Source organism: Zootoca vivipara, chromosome 3, assembly GCF_965207765.1.
Source record: "Zootoca vivipara chromosome 3, rZooViv2.hap1.1, whole genome shotgun sequence".
Taxonomy (NCBI): domain Eukaryota; kingdom Metazoa; phylum Chordata; class Lepidosauria; order Squamata; family Lacertidae; genus Zootoca; species Zootoca vivipara.
This window is the reverse complement of record NC_142586.1, coordinates 119412671-119431564: the sequence shown is the minus strand read 5'-3', so window position 1 is coordinate 119431564 and position 18894 is coordinate 119412671. Positions and strand designations below refer to the sequence as shown.

The window sequence follows — 18894 nt, the reverse complement described above, 5'->3', positions numbered from 1 at the left end:
ATAATAATAATTAATAATTAATAAGACCCAGGTGGCACTGTGGTTAAACCACTGAGCCTAGGGCTTGCTGATCAGAAGGTTGGCGGTTTGAATCCCTGTGACGGGGTGAGCTCCCGTTGCTTGGTCCCAGCTCCTGCCAACCTAGCAGTTCAAAAGCATGTCAAAGTGCAAGTAGATAAATAGGAACCGCTACAGCGGGAAGGTAAACGGCGTTTCCATGTGCTACTCTGGTTTGCCAGAAGTGGCTTTGTCATGCTGGCCACATGACCTGGAAGCTATACGCCGGCTCCCTCGGCCAATAATGCGAGATGAGCGTGCAACCCCAGAGTCGGTCATGACTGGACCTAATGGTCAGGGGTCCCTTTACCTTTAATAATAATAATAATAATATAAATTAATTGTACCCCGCCCATCTGGCTGAGTCTCCCCAGCCACTCTGGGCAGCTCCCAATCGAGTATTAAAACAATAGAGGATTAAATATTAAAAACTTCCCTAAACATGGCTGCCTTCAGATTTCTTTTAAAAATAAGATAACTGCTTATTTCCTTGACATCTGATGGAAGGGCGTTCCATAGGGCGGGTGCCACTACTGAGAAGGCCCTCTGTCTGGTTCCCTGTAACCTCACTTTTCGCAGTGAGGGAACCGCTAGAAGGCCCTTGGCACTGGATCTCAGTGTTTAGGGCTTTAAAGGTAAACACCAACACTTTGAACTGTGCTCGGAAACTTACTGGGAGCCAATGTAGATCTCCCAGGACAGGTGTTATGTGGTTCCGGCAACCACTCCCAGTCACCAGTCTAGCTGCCGCATTCTGGATTAATTGCAGTTTCCGGGTCACCTTCAAAGCGGGAGATAACCAGAGCATGCACCACTCTGGCGAGACAGTCTGCGGGCAGGGAGGGTCTCAGCCTGTGTACGAGATGGAGCTGGTAGACAGCTGCCCTGGACACAGAATTAACCTGCGCCTCCATGAACAGCTGTGAGTCCAAAATGACTCCCAGGCTGCACACCTGGTCCTTCAGGGGCACAGTTACCCCATCCAGGACCAGGGAGTCCTCTGAGCATCTTCCAGACAGCTCCCTTGTCCTCAAGGGAAGAAACTTGTTCCCAGAGAGCAAGGAGGATGTTGCACTCAGCGCAGACCCAGCTTTGATCCTGGCTACGCCCCTGGAGTACGACATGCTGCTGCTGTCTGGTCCTGCTTGGGCGCTTCTTCCCTTTCGGAGCGCCTAGTCAGCCGCTGTGAGGAGACTGGAATAGTTGGGCCTGATCTAGACAATGCTTAAGCTGTAATGACACAGTGGGCAATGGTTACAGGTAGGTAGCCGTGTTGGTCTGGATCAAAGTAAAATAAAAAAATTCCTTCAGTAGCACCTTAAAGACCAACTAAGTTTTTATTTTGGTATGAGTGTGCATGCACACGAAAGCTCATACCAAAATAAAAACTTAGTTGGTCTTTAAGGTGCTACTGAAGGAATTTTTTTATTTTACAGTGGGCAATGGACGCTGTGATAAGAACAGGGTGCCCGTACATAAGTGCTCCCTGGGAATGCAGGGATCGAAGGGCAGGAGGGATCCCAGCTGTTGTTGTTTAGTCGTTTAGTCGTGTCCGACTCTTCGTGACCCCATGGACCATAGCACGCCAGGCACTCCTGTCTTGCACTGCCTCCCGTAGTTTGGTCAAACTCATGTTCGTAGCTTCGAGAACACTGTCCAACCATCTTGTCCTCTGTCGTCCCCTTCTCCTAGTGCCCTCAATCTTTCCCAACATCAGGGTCTTTTCCAAGGATTCTTCTCTTCTCATGAGGTGGCCAAAGTATTGGAGCCTCAGCTTCACGATCTGTCCTTCCAGGGAGCACTCAGGGCTGATTTCCTTAAGAATTGATAGGTTTGATCTTCTAGCAGTCCATGGGACTCTCAAGAGTCTCCTCCAGCACCATAATTCAAAAGCATCAATTCTTCGGCGATCAGCCTTCTTGATGGTCCAGCTCTCACTTCCATACATCACTACTGGGAAAACCATAGCTTTAACTATACGGACCTTTGTCGGCAAGGTGATGTCTCTGCTTTTTAAGATGCTGTCTAGGTTTGTCATTGCTTTTCTCCCAAGAAGCATGCGTCTTTTAATTTCGTGACTGCTGTCACCATCTGCAGTGATCAAGGAGCCCAAGAAAGTAAAATCTCTCACTGCCTCCATTTCTTCCCCTTCTATTTGCCAGGAGGTGATGGGACCAGTGGCCATGATCTTGGTTTTTTTGATGTTCAGCTTCAGACCATATTTTGCGCTCTCCTCTTTCACCCTCATTAAAAGGTTCTTTAATTCCTCCTCACTTTCTGCCATCAAGGTTGTGTCATCTGCATATCTGAGGTTGTTGATATTTCTTCCGGCAATCTTAATTCCGGCTTGGGATTCATCTAGTCCAGCCTTTCGCATGATGAATTCTGCATATAAGTTAAATAAGCAGGGAGACAATATACAACCTTGTCGTACTCCTTTCCCAATTTTGAACCAATCAGTTGCAAAACCGGCGCCCCGCCCGGCGGTTCTTCTCTCTGCGCTCCTCCCAGCGGTCATTCCTCCTCTGGTCGCTGCTATGGATGCACGACACGACTGTCTGCAGGCACTGAGGTTGCCTGCAAGCAAGGATTCCCACATGGCAGGGTTGATGTGGGCAGGCCTCACACGACACGCTCGCACGCAGACATCTTTGCAATGCAGAGCAGGTCTGCCGCCAAGCCTGGCGCTTGAAGGCAGCTCCCCATAGAGCCCGTTCCCGGCCGGGGATCCTGCCATCTTCCCTTCGGTGAACACTAGCAAGCCGGTGCAGGCGGCGCTGAGACAGGAGTGCGAGGGTGCTGGGAATGCGGCTTCTCTTTTCCCCTTTGGAAACCAGACAGTGAAGCCAAAGTCCGCCGCCTCAAGGGCAAGAGAGGCCGACCCGGCTTAGAAAGAAGGCATCGGCGGGCTCCCGGGGGGCGGCCGGGGGGGGGGCAAGCACGTGGCCTCCGCTGGGGATGCATTGCCCCGCCCACCGCTGCAGCCGGTGCCCGGAGCCAGCGCAGCGATGCGGCGGCGGAGAAGGTGAGCGGCGGGGTTCCCTTCCCCTGGGGCAGCCCACGTACGCGCCCCGGGTGGGGGTGGGGAGGGAGGGGGAGGGAGGCGCCCACCGCCCACTGCCCAGCATCGCGGGCGGCGCAGCCTGATTGTTGTTCCTGCCGCGCGTCTCTAGCCGGGAGGTCCCTAAGCTGGAGACCGGCGGCACCAGGAGCGCAGCAGCGCGCAGAGAACAGGGCGACCCTGCCTGGCCTTCGGGGGCTTTTCCCTCCCGCCTGTTCGCTTTCCTCCGGAGCTTTGGGCAGAGGAAGGGGTTGCCGGGACTCAAAGCCGGCAGCGGGGCCGCGTGCGTGGGGCTGCCCACTTTCTTACCCTTCTCTCCCGAAGCGGCTGCTGCTGCTGCAGAATTTCCCTTTGCAGAAGCCGCGCCGAGTGACGGCCGAGGCCTTAGCGGGCTCGAGGCTTTGTCCTTTTTATAGATGGGAAATAGAAAGTTCAAACCTCGCCCCCGGAAAAGGACTTCAGAGATTAGGACACCCCCCCCTCCCCAATATTTGGAGTAGAAGCAAGCGAGGAAGGTCTGGTCGATGCCCCTCAGAAAGGAGCTGGAAAGCGATCCAGGACCTCCCCTGCGAGGACAGTCAGATTACAACGCTTAGGGCTCTTAGGGTTGGGGGGGGGGGAATGGGATTTAAAATGCGGGGAGAAGTTCATGAAATGATGGAGGGTGTGGAGAGAGAGGGAGAGGGCAGGGCATCTCTTGGTCACCCAGAGAAATGTATTAGCCATACATTCAGGCCAAATAAAACCAAATGTTCCTTTGCACAGTGTGTACTTGTGGAACGCATTGCCACAAAATCATCGTAATGGCAATTCTGGTTACTTTTAAAAACAGTTTGACATGCCTGGAGGCTGAAGAGGGCAGTTACATTGGACCTGCATTCTAGAGGCAGAAAACTGTTTGCTGGGGGGAGGGGGGGTGCCAGTCTGCCTTGAGCTGCTCCAACCAGGCTGCACTTCTGCCCTGACAAGCACTTTGCTACTGCAGCCACGTAGCTGACCCTGTGGCCAAAGGACTGAGCCATGGCACCCCCAGGTGTCTCACCTTGCTGTGCCCATCTCTCCACAGGCCCATGGACCCCTGGGGCTGCCTGCGCCCCCCCTGGCGATGGGGACAGGGCTGTGCCTGGCTGAGCTTTGCTCTGCTGTGCCTGGCCACGCTCTCCTTGCTCTGCCTGCAGTCTGGGCTCATGCTGCGCTTGGCCCACCATGGGGCAGGAGGACCCCCGACCTCTGCAGCTGCTGCTATCTCCCGGAGGCTCCAGCCACCCTCCGGAAGCAACCAGACTCTTCAGCGGCTCCTGGGTGCTGGGTCTGCCAACCTTGCCTCTGCCCAGCAGGCTCCATTGTGGCACTTCTTCCTCTCTGGCCTGTGGAGATTCTGGCATCGCCTTGCAGAGGGGCTGGGCAGGTCCTGGAGGGGCTCCCGGACGACTGTCCAGTTGCAGCCGCTGCCCTGGGCTGCCTGGCAGAAGAAGCTCTCTTCAGGGGTGCTGGGCCCCCGCCTTCAGCAAGTCTTCCAGAACTACCAAGCCATGAATAAGTACCGGGTGCCCCCAGGGGCCACGCAGCACCGAGGGAACCCCCATGCCGCTGGGACAGAGCTCTTGTGCCAGCTCCAGAGCCGTGTGACAGTGACCACGCTCCTGGGGGACGAGGGGCCCTTTGCAGACCCAGAGTGGAGGGGGCTGCTGCCCAGAAGGAGCCTGAGGCAGGAGCTGGGCCCTCTGGGGAAGTGTGCTGTGGTCAGCTCTGCTGGCTCCATGTTGGGCTCCGGACTGGGCAAGGAGATTGGTGAGTGCTGGTTGGAGGGAGGGAGCAGGCGGGTGGCTCTGGCACAGCCTCCAGGGGGGTGAGGGGATGCCATGCTCTTCAGGAGAGGGCGCCATGCATCCTGGGCCTGGCACTTGGGAGCATTAAGCAATCTGCCTCTCCCATTCATGGGAGTCACCAGCTATAGTTGGGTTTCAGAGCAAAATAAGAGCCTGCAGGATCAGGCCGGTGGCCCATTTAGGCCTGCATCCTGTTCACAGTGGCCAACCAGGTGCCTGTTATGGGAAGTTCACAAACGGGATCCTCAGTCTCTCCTCCTGAATCCTGCTGGGATTCAGAGCATGGCTGCCTCTGGCTGTGGAGGCAAAGCAGAGCCCTTGTGGCTACTAGCCGTTGATACAGGGTGTTCTCTTCCTATCCCATCTAGTATACCTGGCTCTCTCGTCTCAATTTCAAGTAGTTTAGCAGCAGAGTGACAGCAGCAGCAGGAGGTTCTCGGCTCCCCTTGGGCCTGTTCTCTCCAACACCCCTGTAGGAGAGCCCTGGTTGTGCCTTTTGTGTAAAATTCCATCTGAATTCTCACAGGAGCTCATTTCAACTCCTAACAATACTTTACAGTTACATAATGATATGTAATAATACTGAAATAATGGGTAATTATCTGGCCTTCATGGGAGTCTGCTTGAAGTGGGCCATCTTGTTCCCCTGATGATGCAGCTGCCCTGGGACACGGCTTGAGCAGCCCCCCCCCCGGCATGGCTGGCTGCCCCCCTCCCCAGGAAGGGAGCTGCAGGTCTAAGAAGGGGCCTGGTTGGGTAGGGGTTTGCCTGCTCTCCCTCCCTCTGGCCCTCATTTTCCCCCTCCTCTTCCTCCTCCTCTTAGACTCCCATGATGCTGTTCTTCGTTTCAACGGAGCCCTAACTACTGGCTATGAGCAGGACGTGGGCATCAAAACTACCATCCGCCTCGTGAATTCCCAGGTGGGCAATGAAAGGGGGTGGGCTGGGAGAGGACAGCAGGGTGTGGATATGGGTTTGGGCCCGATAAGGGGAAGAGCCAAGGGGGCAGCCTAGTGGGGCTGTAGTGTGTGGGGTTATAAGCTTTGGACTGCTCTGTAGCCACAATCCCCGCTCTCCAGCTCTAGGGTAGGCTGAAGCCCACTGGCGTAAAGAGGCTTGAGGCGCCTTCAAAACTAGCAAATGTTATTAATTATGAGGGGAACTTTTGTGAACTCAGGCCCATGTCTTCAGGTTAGGGTTGTGCCAGCTCCAGAGCCATGTGGCAGTGACCACGCTCCTGGGGGACGAGGGGCCCTTTGCAGACCCAGAGTGGAGGGGGCCCTAACCCTGCTAGGCTTCAGTGATCCCATGGCAGGCATTTGTGGGCTCTGGGCAAGAAACCCACATGTCTAACAAAGCTGCGCACAAGGGCCATCAACCCTGGAGACTCTCCCTCCCCTCCCCTCCCCTCCCCTCCCCTCCCCTCCTCTGCTTGCATCTGAGCAACATTCTGGGATCCTGGAGTCAGGCCAGTTCTGACCCCCTGCCACCCTCGCCACCCTCTACCCCACAGCTGATGGCTTCTCCTGAGCAGCACTTTCTGGATGACCCACTCTATGCACAGGGAGCCTTGGTTGCGTGGGATCCAGCCCCTTACCCAGGGGACCTGCAGGAGGTGAGACCCTCTCTCTGTCTTGTGCTTGGGGCAGGACAAGATCCGTGGGTGCCAGGGGAAGGCAGGGGTATCCTCTTTGAATTACACTCCCAAGACTTGATGGACTACAGCAAATGCCAGGATTAGAACTCGGGCAAGGGGCTTTGGCTGCTGGCTTTGGGCTCTCTGGCGCCTCCTGCTGGCTGTCAGGGAAACTCCCTGCAACTTCCCTCTGGCTTGAAGGATGAAGGCCACAGCTAGGAGGAAATCAAGAGCCACATTTGGCTCCTTGAGAAAGAGAGCCTTGCACCAAACGGGGTGGGGTGGGGTGGGGTGGGGTGGGGTGGGGTGGGGTGAAGCTCTGCTCTGCTCTGCTCTGCACTCCCCTTTCTCCTCTCCCAGCAGTGGTTCGAGGCCCCCGACTATCCCATCTTCAGACCCTTCCGCGCAGTGCGCTCCCAGAGGCCCCAGCAGCTCCTCCACCTGCTGCACCCACGGGTGCAGTGGCAGCTCTGGGGGCTGGTGCAGGAAGGGGCACCTGAGGCAGTACAGCGGAACCCACCCTCCTCAGGGCTGCTTGGTAAGGAAGGCACTCCCCTCTCCCATGTCTCCCAAGGGTGCTCCCCTTTCAGTGGCTAAGAGGCACCCTTCCTCTTCCTCCCTTTTTACTCAGAGCTCCTCTGTGCCCTACTTTCCTTCCTCTCACTGGTTGGGGGTGGGGGCGGCTGATGTTACTCCAGAGCAGGCACCCCCAAACTGCAGCCCTCCAGACGTTTTGGCCTACAACTCCCATGATCCCTAGCTAACAGGACCAGTGGTTGGGGAAGATGGGAATTGTAGTCCAAAACATCTGAAGGGCCGAAGTTTGGGGATGCCTGCTCCAGAGCATGAAGAGTGAGGCACTTTGCACATGCTCAGGGGGACTCATCAAGCACCAACTTTCCAGCCCAGGTGAAAGAGGCTTCCTCCTGGCCCCTTCCTCTGCCGCCCTGCAGGTCCTTCTTTGCAGCGGCCCCACCTCCGTCTCTCCCTCTTCCAGGGACAGTGCTGATGCTATCGCTCTGTGACCTGGTCCATGTCTATGAGTTCCTGCCCTCACAGCGCCAGTCTCCACGGTGCCACTACTACCAGGACTTTGTGGATGAAGCCTGCACACTGGGCGCCTACCATCCACTGCTCTTTGAGAAGGACCTCGTTCGCCGCATGAACCAAGGCTCACCGGATGACTTGGCCCAGCTGGGGCGGGTGACGCTGCCTGGCTTCCGGGCCCTGAATTGCACCCTAGAGTAGCAGCAGCCTGGCCAGGGGAGGCGTGCAGTGAGGGGCCTGGAACACCCCTGCAGCCCCTGGGGGTGAGATGGAGACAGGAGGAGAGATGGGGTCTGAAGGGTGCAGCCAGACCAAGCCGTGGTCAGGTGGGAGTGGCAGGGCTCCCTTTGCGCTCCCCACGGGCATCTCATGGGCCACCAAAGTGGGTGGAGGGCAAAAGGTCCCCCTTGCAGGGCATAGACAGAGGCAGATCTTCCTTGAAAAACATGAAGCTGAAGCTGAATCCTAGAGGGTTTCACGTTGCTTTAAAAAATGGGGTCCAGTCAACCCCCTTTAAGTCACATGACTCAAACGGATTAATTCTGGGTGGTCTTTCTTTCAACTTTCTTTCAACAATCCCAAAGCTGAAGAGTCAGGGGCTGCCAAGGCTCTTGGCATTCTGCTGTAGAACACTTACTGTAAATTCTTTCTCCATCTTGTCTCCAGAACATGATATACCGGTAGCTAGGAAACATATATGAATATGTTGCTTGAAAAACCAGAAAAAAATAATCCTAATCTTAGAATTGGAAGGGACCATGAGGGTCATCTAGTCCAACCCCCTGCAAGACTGGAATAAAGAGTATTTTATAAAATGTGCTTCATGTAATATGTATTCTCATAGGTGTCTATGATGGAATATTATATTGACTGTGGTCTTTTCTTGGTTTTATTTCATCGTTCAATGATGCTTCACGCCCATAGACATAGAATCATAGACTCTTAGAACTGGAAGAGACCACAAGGGCCATCCAGTCCAACCCCCTGCCAAGCAGGAAACACCATCAAAACATTCTTGACATATGGCTGTCAAGCCTCTGTTTAAAGACCTCCAAAGTAGGAGACTCCACCACACTCCTTGGCAGCAAATTCCACTGTTGAACAGCTCTTACTGTCAGGAAGTTCTTCCTAATGTTTAGGTGGAATCTTCTTTCTTGTAGTTTGAATCCATTGCTCCGTGTCCGCTTCTCTGGAGCAGCAGAAAACAACCTTTCTCCCTCCTCTATATGACAACCTTTTATATATTTGAACATATCACCCCTTAACCTTCTCTTCTCCAGGCTAAACATACCCTGCTCCCTAAGCCATTCCTCATAAGGCATCGTTTCCAGGCTTTTGACCATTTTGGTTGCCCTCCTCTGGATAGAATAATAAATTCATAGAATTGGAAGGAACCTGAGGGTCATCTAGTTCAACCCCCTCCAAGGAAGGAATCTTTCGCCCAACGTGGGGCTCAATAATTATAAGACATCAGACATTTTTATTCACCCCAGTGACTTGGACAAGTGAGAAAATCCAGGGCAGCCATTTTAATTCACATCTGAGGGGTTTTTTGTTTTTGTTTTAAACCTTTAAAAAATTAACAACTGTGGTGATCTGTTATGGAATGACCCTCTTGAAGGTGGTCACAGGGGTGACCCAGAACTCATTGCTGAATGTGAAGCCCCGCCCCAATAACAGTTCAAGCTTCAGGGTCCCATAATTGTAGGACTGTCATTGTCCTGCAGAATGGTTGCAGGTATGCAACAGACAAGCTTGGTAGCAGCTTCTGGAAGCGAGATTTTTGCAAGGCATCCAGCCCCAAGCCTAAGACCAAAAAAACCAAACTGCCCCCCAGGAGGAAAAAGACACCAAATTCACATGGAGCACAAATGAGCAGGAAGCCACCTCACATTACCCCTCTGTCCATCCCCTTCTGACTGTTCCCCTAGAAGCTGAAATCCTTCTTCATATAGACTTCTGTGCCGTTTCGTGGCACTTTTTGGCTGTTCCATGACTACTAGCCACAATGCTGCATTCTGCTTCCATGGCTGCAGGTGGGATTCCTCTGAATACCAGAGCACTGAATACCTCACAAGCAGGACCTGATTGCAACAGCAACTCTCCACACTTGCAATCGGCAGCAACCTCTGAGACCGCAGTTATTGTGGAGCCATCGTGGCTAGTAGCCCCTGGTCGCCTCGTCCTTTGCAAAGCCACAAAAGTTGGTGGCCATCACAACATCTTATGCTGTGTGAAGAAATGCCTCCATTTGTCCACCCCAAATCTTCCAGCATTCAGCTTCACTCAATTACTATGCACTCTAGTATTGTGAACCAGGAAGGAAAACTTGTCTCTGTTGAAGTAGTTGGGTATGTTTAGCCTGGGAAAGAGGAGACTGAGAGGAGATAGGGTAAAAAAAAGGTAAAGATAAAGGACCCCTGGACACTCATGTCTGCTTTCAGGCCGAGGGAGCCAGCATTTGTCCACAGACAGCTTTCTGGGTCATGTGGCCAGCAGGACTAAACCGCTTATGGTCCAATGGGACACTGTGATAGAAGCCAGAGCACACGGAAATGCCATTTACCTTCCCGCCGCCGTGGTACCTATCTACTCAGGCTGGTATGCTTTCCAACTGCTAGGTTGGCAGGAGCTGGGACAGAGCAACGGGATCTCACCCCATGGTGCAGATTCTAACTGCTGACTTTACGATCGGCAAGCCCAAGAGGCTCAGTGGTTTAGACCACTGCACCACCTGCGTCCCGTGGATACCGGTAGCCATCTTCAAATATCTCAAGGTCTGTCACATGGAACATAGAGCAAGCTTGTTTTCCCCTGCTCTGGAGGACAGGACTCGAACCCCCTGCTTGGCAGGGGGTTGGACTGGATGGCCCTTGTGGTCTCTTCCAATTCTATGATTCTATGGCTTCAAGTTATAAGAAAGGAGATTTCAGGACTTCCGGTTGATTGCGGAGCCGCCATCAGTCGAAGGTCTGTTCGGTGGAGCGGACCTTGGTGCGTCAGGGACGGGGGAAACCGCTCCAGCACAGCGGACTCCCTCAAGAACCCCAAATTGAGCTTTTGGGGGGCATGGTCGTCTGGCGGGCACAAAAAGTGGGCTCCTCCCTCCCCAGCAAGGTTCTGTTTTGAGCCCCCCCAGAGCGAGGGAGTCGGAGCCCCAGCACATCGGATAAAGACGCTTACCCTGATAGCGCGAAGCTGCAAGACTGAGCAGAATCAGCGATCAATTCTTCCAAAGTAATCTATAAATTCGAGGACTACACTGTGAGTAATCTATATTGGCTTTAAAAAATGAATTAATTGGCTACGGGTGGAGATTTAAATACGGAAGTCGATCTCCCCCATTGAGAGAAGTGAGAAGCAGTTACCTTTCCCGAAGCCGGAAATATTCTTAGGAAGTTTTAAATTTCCAAAGATTGGACTTAAAATTCTCCCCTTGAGGCAGGGTAAAGGACCGAATTTAAGTAAAATCCCTGTAAAGACTTGTTTTGGACTGGGAAAAGTCCCCTTGTACGCTGGAGTCGGTACCCTGGAGGGAACAGCAAGCCACCATTATGCTGTCACAAAAGAAAGGAATGTGTTTACCTCTTTGAGGTTGTAAACTGTCAGCAGTGAAGAGAACACAAATTACAGGATAGTGAACAATAATTCTGCTAAATGTTTTCTCCACAAATGGATATAAGAGTATTAAGGTATGAAGAAGAATAGAGAATGTTAATTTGCAACCAGTTTGGATATAACTTTTGTTTTTGAAGTTTAAAGATTTGCACTGCACCATTTCCTGTCTTGTAACCTTGGCTGTGCTCATGAAATTTGAGACTTACAAGATGCCAGTAGACAAAATAACACCTGACTTTTCTGATTTCCAAGAGGAACTTTTAAAATTGTTATGGGAAATTAGAAGTGAGGTACAACAGAATACAATACAGATTGAAAGGATAAACCAGAAGTGTGTGGAATCAAAAAAAGAAAGGACATTTCAGAGAGTCCAGAGAAAGAAAAGAAAGTTGAACATTTACCCGTGATTGACTATGCTAATGATCTTAAAGAAGAAATGGAAGAGAAAGATCAAACTGTCGGGGGGGGGGGGGAATCATAGAGATTCAGCATGGAACATTGTTCTCTCAGTGAGGGGGGGGGACAAGACCCATGTCTGGGTCAAAAGGCTTTTGAAAAAGAAAGGGGAAAAGATCAAGTTGATGTAAAACAGCATCGAAAACCAGTATGGAACTTTGCTCTCCCAGTGAGAGAGGGAGAACAGGATCCATACTTGGGCCAGAATTTAAGGGGAATAAAAATTGTCAAAGGGTTGAAAAATGGTAATTTGTGTGCTTGGCATCGTGGAGTATTTAGAGAATTAGGCGGGCAGCAGGGGGAAAAGAAGGAAGTGTGGCTGTTAAGCTGTGATAAAGTGGGAGTGGGGTGAGAAGGAAAAATGGATATTATTTTTTGTTTGGTAAAGATGGACCGAAACTGGATTGCTCTATGGAACTTGCTGAACCACCTGGGAGACTCTGAGTCCAGGGGAGGGGGGTTAGAATTAGATGGCAAAGAGAAAAACAACTTCCAGACTTTTAGAAGACATCTGAAGGCAGCCCTGTTTAGGGAGGCTTTTAATGTTTAATAAATTATTGTATTTTAATATTTCTGTTGGAAGCCGCCCAGAGTGGCTGGGGAAACTCAGCCAGATGGGCGGGGTATAAATAAAATTATTATTATTATTATTATTATTATTATTATTATTATTATTATTATCAGGATAGAACATGTAATGTTTGAATTTATGGATATTTTGGGAATTAATTTTAGGCTAAGGGGTGAATTAGAAGATAGATGGTTGGGAAATTAATTATAGGTTAGGAATATTTGATGAAATGTTGAGGGATAATGAAGAGGAAAATGTTAATGAAACAGAGGAAGATGAAAACATATAAGTTTGGGGAAATGATTTAAGATACAATATGAAAATTGTTAAAGATGGATTAAAAATGGACCCAGTGAGGGGGGAACCGAGGAAGTCTATATAACAATGTTAAGTAAGTTAGATAATTGCTATTCTTTTTGCTTTTTGTCTTTTCTTTTTGCTTTTTTTGTATTTTGTATTTTTTCATTCTCATAAAATGAATAAATATTATTTGAAAAAGAAAGGAGATTTCAACTAAACCCCAGGAGGAAGACAGTAGGAGCCCTTTGGCAGCGCTTCCTTGGAGGCTTTTCAGTAGATGTTGGATGGCCATCTGTCAAGGATGCTCTAGTTGAGCTTCCTGCATTGTAGAGGATTGGACTAGATGACCCTTGGGGGCCCTTCCAACTCTACAATTCTATAATTCTCTGACATTCTTGCCTGTGCTTCAGCTATTGATATTCCCCGCCCCTGAAGATTAGTGGCCACTGGCAGCATGTCAACTCCTTACAACCCTGGACATATATATTGGCTGCCTACCAAGGTTTCATCCCATCAGGACAGACAACCCAGGGTGTTTATGGGATGGGGCTAAACAGATATGCTTAAAGACAATAAAAAGGGGCATGTTCATGCTACTATTTAGTCAAGTTTCTAGGGTGTTTACCTGATAGCCTGTCTGCAAAGAGAGCCCACTTGACTATTTGGGCAGGAGGGAGGCATAGATCTGGCCCCAAGTCACTCCCTGACCAGTTTCTGGCAAGTAGATGTAAGCATTCCAGCCTGGGAGCATCATTTCAGCTGGCAAGAGAGTTGACTGTCCTCCCCACAGAGAAACCCTAAACCGCCATTCATATTCCCAGTTACTGGCTTTGGGACTTCTGTGAGGACACCCTTTCCTCTTTCACAGCAACTGTTGAATTTAATATTGAAACAATCCCTCAGCATTTAAAGGTAACATCCTGTCCCTGGTTCCTGCTCAAATTGTGTCAGCCATATGCGTTTTGAACGACAAGCCTCCTGTTGCCCCCACTGCTTGCATGTGGGAATCTGGCTTGACCCCAGAGCTGGTCTTATAGCTGCCACAGGCCCTCCAAGAGGCCACTCATGGCTCCCTTTGTGGTTCACACGAGTTCTTGAGTTCTCTGCGCTCTCTGCTCCCTTCCTGCCCACCTCCGGCACCCAGGCACAGCTAACGGAAAATGTTCTGAAAGCGCCACCTTGCTCCTTGCAAAGCACCGATATGACTTCCCAAGGATGTGGTTTCTGCCCAGCGGGGGGTGGGGGTGCTTCCTTCAACCTTGACATTTTGAGAAGCAGGAAGCCAGAGAAGATCTGCTGAAGATGCGCAAGCAGGTGGTGGCTCTTGCTCCCGTGAAGCCGCTTCTCCCCTCTGCAACTGGCTCCTCTAAGATGTGAAGTAAGTTTTGTGGGAAATGGGGTGGGGGGATGAAGAGCCCCTTCTCCTGTCTAGCAGGGAGGCTGCTGGTGTGAAGCCTCCTAGCCACCCCCTGTCCAGGCTCAGCAGGCAGAGGCAGGAGCCCGGCTGCCTCTCAGCTCCCTCGCCCTTCCTTCCCATGGGAGAAGAGGCAGGCGCTGGCCGACCGGCCAGCCCAAGGCAGGATCTGAGAGGATGGGGGTGATGGGGCAGCCACAGAAGCACAGTTCCCCCAGGCAGAAGAGAAGCTGGACAATGGCTGCTTCCACCAGACGGCCTCCAGGAAACCCGAGGCTGCCCTGTCCCTCTCCTCCAGACAAAGGTCAGTGGTTCTCGTGGCTGACCCTCCTTGTGTACATGCAGGGCCATCCATCCCGTCCTTTTACTAGAAACAATGCAGAATTTACAAATGGTTAGAAGGACGTCACTGACTTATTTTAATAAAATATGCACGCCAGTCGATTGTAGGGGGGGAACTCAAAGCGGTTTACAAAAAAGGTAAAACAATTAAAAATCACTAAAAAAAAACTACAAACATAATATATAAAGTTTATCATAGAATCATAAAGTTTAATCATAAAGTTTAAAAACACAATAAAATAAACTAAAACAAATTAAAACTCCTGCAAACTTTCTAAACATCTGGGTAGCCTTAGGGAGCTCCAAAGTGTCGGTGCTGCTACACTAAGCAGGTTCTTACCAACACAGTGCAGGTAATGTGGCACGTGAAAAAGTGCCATTTCCACCAACAGAATATGCATGAAAAGGCAATCTTGTAGGTAAACTGGTCCCCAGTTGTTTAAAGTCATTATCTACCAAGAGAGAGGCTGGGAAGAGGAGTGTTTCAGCCCGACAAAGAGACACAATTTCTAGGTACCCTCAGGGACTGTGTCCTAGAACAGCTGGAGCCAAGCCGAGGCGGTGGCACCCAGGAGCTGGTGTGAGATATTAAGTGTCGTTGATCCTGTTTGGGCTGGGTGTTCATCACTATGTGGATGAAACCCAGCTCTACCTCTCTTTTAAATCAGAACCAGTAAAGGCAGTGAATGTCCTGTGTGAGTGTCTGAAGTGAGGTTACAGGGAACCAGGCAGAGGGCCTTCTTGCCCTGTGGAACAGCCTCCCATCAGATGTCAAGGAAATAAACAACTATCTGACTTTTAGAAGACATCTGAAGGCAAAAAGGAAGCTGAGGAGAAAAATCCAGAGGGCCAAGGTCCTCAAAGTTCTCAGAAATAAAAAGAGGAGGAGGAGAAGCTTAGGAGTTGTAAAACTGCAGTGTTAGAAGTTCAGCAGATCAGGGAAGATATCATAAGGGCCAGAGGATGCCTTTGTGGTTAGCAAGCAGAATCAGATAAGCTGTGAGAGGCAAGACGACTTTCTTAAGAAAACCAAAATGCCACCCACATTAAGGGAACCAAAAGAAACATGAAACTTGGGACAAAGAAATGCAAATGGGCAAAAAGGGATCCTTAAAAATAAAAAAATAAAAAAAATCCTGAGGCTCACATCGCTAAAACCATAAAGGCCAACAGCAACAAATTCTTGAAATGTGTTAGTAGCAGGAGATGGTCCTGGGTGGACACGGCCCTGTTGCCTGAACTAACTTTCACAAAAGGGGTTTTTTGTTTTCATTTTCATCCTTCCCTCATGTCACCTCTTGGCCTCCTCTTCTCCGGGCTCAATATCCCCAACTTCCACAACTGTCTCTCATCAGGCTTGGTTTCCATACCCTTTGCCACCTTGGTTACCCTTTTCTGCACACCCTCCAGCTTGTCAATCTCCTCCTCCAACTGGGGTGCCCAGAACTGGAAACAGGACTCCAGGTGGGGCCTGACCAAGGCAGAATAGAGCAGGACTATTTCTTCCCTTTGTTTAGCCTGAAGAAGAGAAAGCTGAGGGATGATATGAGAGACATCTTCAAATACGGTATTTTAAGAGCTTTTACATGGAAGACAGAGCAAACTTGCTTTCTCCTGCTCCAGAGGAACTAATGGATTCAAATGACTAGCAAGGAGATTCTGGCTAAACATTAGGAATAACTCTGTCAGTAAGAGCCGTTCGACAGTGGAACAGACTCCCTTGGAAGATGAAGGACTCTCCTTCGTTGGAGGCTTAGGTAGAGGTTGGGTGGGCACCTGCCAGGGATTCTTCAGCTGAGATTCCTGTATTGCAGGGCCCCTTCCAACTCTGCAATTCTATGGTTCTAAATAAACAGCCAATAAAAAACCTAACCCCATAAATGGTGGCCTCAGTGGGTCACAACTTAGCAAAACACACAACTCTTTGTCTCCTTTCTCCAGGGAGAGTGTGCTGGAAGGCTGATGCTGGTCGCAGCTGTGGCCTGCAGGATTCCCTCAGCACTCGAGAGTGAGCCACAGCCCCACCAGAGACTGGCGGCAATGAGCCCAAATTGCACCAACTGCTCCCGTCCGGCCGACCAGGCCTTTGCTGGCATGTACGCGCTTATCTTTGTGGTCGGCCTCCCTTTGAACATTGCGGCGCTGTGCATCTTTGTCTTGGGCCGGGCCGGGCGCTCCAACACCATCACCTACATGAAGAACCTGGCAGCCTGCGACCTGCTGCTTCTGGCCTCTCTGCCGCTGAGGGTGTGCTTCTACGGCTGGCGGCCTCAGCTGCCTCCGCTGCTGTGCGAAGTCGTGGGCATGCTGCTCCTGGTCAACATGTACGGCAGCATCTTCCTGCTGACCTGCCTCAGCTGGGACCGCTGCCTGGCTGTCTGCTTCCCGCTCAGTCCAAGGGCCCAAGCCGTGCGCCGGCAGGCCAAGTACATCTGCGCAGGGGTGTGGGCCTTGAGCATCGCGGGGACCATCCCCACCTACATCACACAGAGGAAGAAGGGGCAGCGCATGCTCTGCTTTGATGAACGCCCCCTCTACATCACGGCCCGCGGGGTCCCCAGCACCATGGCGCTCGCCTTTGCCCTGCCGCTGACCATCATGGTGACCTGCTCCTGCCAGCTCCTGCGTGCTGTGCACCGGAGCGGGGCCGTTCAGATGGAGCTGGTCAATGGCACAAAGATCCGTCAGATGGTGGTGACCAACGTGGGCATCTTCCTGGGCTGCTTCTTGCCCTACCACGTGGCAGTTCTTCTGTACCAGGCACCACAGCTGCAGGGGGAGTGCTTGGACACGGCCTACCAGTGCGCCCTGCTCCTGGCCTGCGCAAACGCCGCCCTGGACCCCCTGGCCTATTACTTTGCCACAGAGACCTTCCAGCACCTGGTGCCTTTGGATTACCTGCTCAGAGGCCGGGGCTCCCACAGCAACAATGCCTGGGGCACGGGGAACTTTGCCCAGCCCTTGAGGTCCCAGGGTCTCTTTGGGCTGCCCTCGGGTGTGGAGACGCTGCCCTTGGAAGGGGCAGAGGCCACCAGGGCAGAGGGAAACTGCAGCACAAGCATTTGTGAGGTGGTGGCTTGACTGGCACAGTTGTGGGTGTCTGGTCCTGCCCTGCTGCTCAAGGAAGGTAGTGCCAGAAGCATTGAGGCGGCTCATGCCAGGAGGAAAGGCTCCCCCAGGGGGATTGGGAAGGGTACAGAATCCTTGAACTGTAGAGCTGGAAGGGCCCCAGGAGACATCTAGTCCAGCCCCCTGCAATGCAGGTAGCATTGCACATTACCAGTAGCGGAGCTGGCCCCTTGGGGCAAATGGGATGATGCCCTGATGCCATGGACTGGTCAGAGGCAAAGGAATAGTGGGAGGAACCAGCTGGTGAAGCCCCAGGGGAAGAAGCCTCAGAGCCTGGGGGCTGGGGGTGGGACAATGAGGGGTCAGAGGGAGAAGACTGGGAGGAGGAGGAGGAGGAGGAGGAGGTGTCAGAGGCTGGAGAGGTAACAGGGCTTAGGGAGCAGAGGAAGTCTGTGTCAGAGAAGAGTCCAAAATCAGAGGCAGAAGCTGATGCAGGAGAGGAGGAAGCCAGGGCAGTCTCGAGCAGGTCTGCTGCCCTGGCACTGAGGGGCGGAGATCGCTCCGGTGCCCCTGCCCTCACAGGGTGCAGCATGGTTTCTGCGCGGCTTTGCTGCGTGGCGCCCGGCCTACTGGCCCGGCGCCCTGGCTCACTGTGCCACCGGGGGTCTACCTAGAGCCGGCCCTGGAGGAAGCCAAGAGGCAGAGATGAGTCCGGCTGGTGAAGAGGCCTCTCCTGCTGCAACAAGTGGGGATGGGCGATATCTGGTTTTCAACATCGCAATAAATCACCAGCTAAACATTTTGATGCATCAATGTATCACAATGCCTGAAATAAGGATGGAGCTATGTAGAGGCATTGGCTGGCTTCACGGGTTTCCCCACTTTGTGATTTATCCATAACGCGCGCGCACACACACACACACACACACCATGATTTGTGATATACTGTAATGCCAGGTCAAAAATCATGAAACTGATATCACAATATGGATTTCATCCAGGTTTTAGACGATATCTCAATCTATTGCCCAACCCTAGCAACAAGCTTCTTCCGCTGCCTGGTCTCCCAGAACCAGAAGAGGCATGAAAAGGGCAGAGGAGAAGTTAGCTTCATGTAGGAGCAGCCTCCGATTGCTTGGGGAAAACCCTGGAGAGGAGAGGACTTGGGCAGCTGTTGGAGGGTGGGGACACCTTCACTCTCCACAACTGCTTCACGGGGGCAAGACTTGCCAGAGAAGAGTTGCTGTGCTCCTTAGCCCTGACACACCTGTGCGGATCCTGATTTTTCAAATAAAGAGTTAACCACTTGCTCAGTGTGATTTGCCGCTGGTTCTCTCCTGTCACACACCAACCTCTGTCTGCCTTCCCAGCAACCAGGCCAGAGTGTGGTGCTGCCTCTCAGCTTCCTCCCCCTCTGTCTGTGCTGTAGATCTCAGCTGGGAGGCGGGGGGGGGGGCAGGAGGAGTTGGCTCTGCCTGCCATTGGCTCTGGCTC

At 51.9% G+C, this 18894-nt stretch overlaps 2 protein-coding genes across 3 annotated transcripts; both read left to right on the top strand.

The window, feature by feature from the left end:
• The first annotated feature begins 4070 nt into the window (after nucleotides 1-4070).
• Nucleotides 4071-8449, top strand: LOC118082642 (beta-galactoside alpha-2,6-sialyltransferase 1). Of its 2 annotated transcripts, none has more exons than XM_088667048.1 (5): nucleotides 4071-4909; nucleotides 5771-5868; nucleotides 6461-6562; nucleotides 6947-7121; nucleotides 7581-8449. In XM_088667048.1, the coding sequence occupies exons 1-5, from the start codon at nucleotides 4189-4191 to the stop codon at nucleotides 7829-7831; spliced, it is 1347 nt and encodes a 448-aa protein (XP_088523174.1). In that variant the 5' UTR covers nucleotides 4071-4188; the 3' UTR covers nucleotides 7832-8449. The 2 variants fall into 2 exon arrangements, with proteins under 2 accessions (XP_088523174.1, XP_088523173.1); XM_088667047.1 differs by having other exon boundaries at nucleotides 6944-7121.
• Nucleotides 8450-13840: 5391 nt separating this feature from the next.
• On the top strand, nucleotides 13841-17558 carry LOC118082640 (lysophosphatidic acid receptor 6-like). Its single transcript, XM_035110418.3, has 2 exons — nucleotides 13841-13953; nucleotides 16273-17558. The coding sequence occupies exon 2, from the start codon at nucleotides 16294-16296 to the stop codon at nucleotides 17410-17412; it is 1119 nt and encodes a 372-aa protein (XP_034966309.3). The 5' UTR covers nucleotides 13841-13953; nucleotides 16273-16293; the 3' UTR covers nucleotides 17413-17558.
• The last annotated feature ends 1336 nt before the right edge of the window (nucleotides 17559-18894 follow it).

Coding starts and splice junctions, on each gene's coding strand:
- LOC118082640 (XM_035110418.3), top strand. CDS start 16,294: ATGCTGGTCGCAGCTGTGGCCTGCAGGATTCCCTCAGCACTCGAGAGT.
- LOC118082642 (XM_088667047.1), top strand. CDS start 4,189: ATGGACCCCTGGGGCTGCCTGCGCCCCCCCTGGCGATGGGGACAGGGC. Junction 5,869..6,460: donor TCCGCCTCGTGAATTCCCAG/GTGGGCAATGAA, acceptor TCTACCCCACAG/CTGATGGCTTCTCCTGAGCA. Junction 7,122..7,580: donor ACCCTCCTCAGGGCTGCTTG/GTAAGGAAGGCA, acceptor TCCCTCTTCCAG/GGACAGTGCTGATGCTATCG.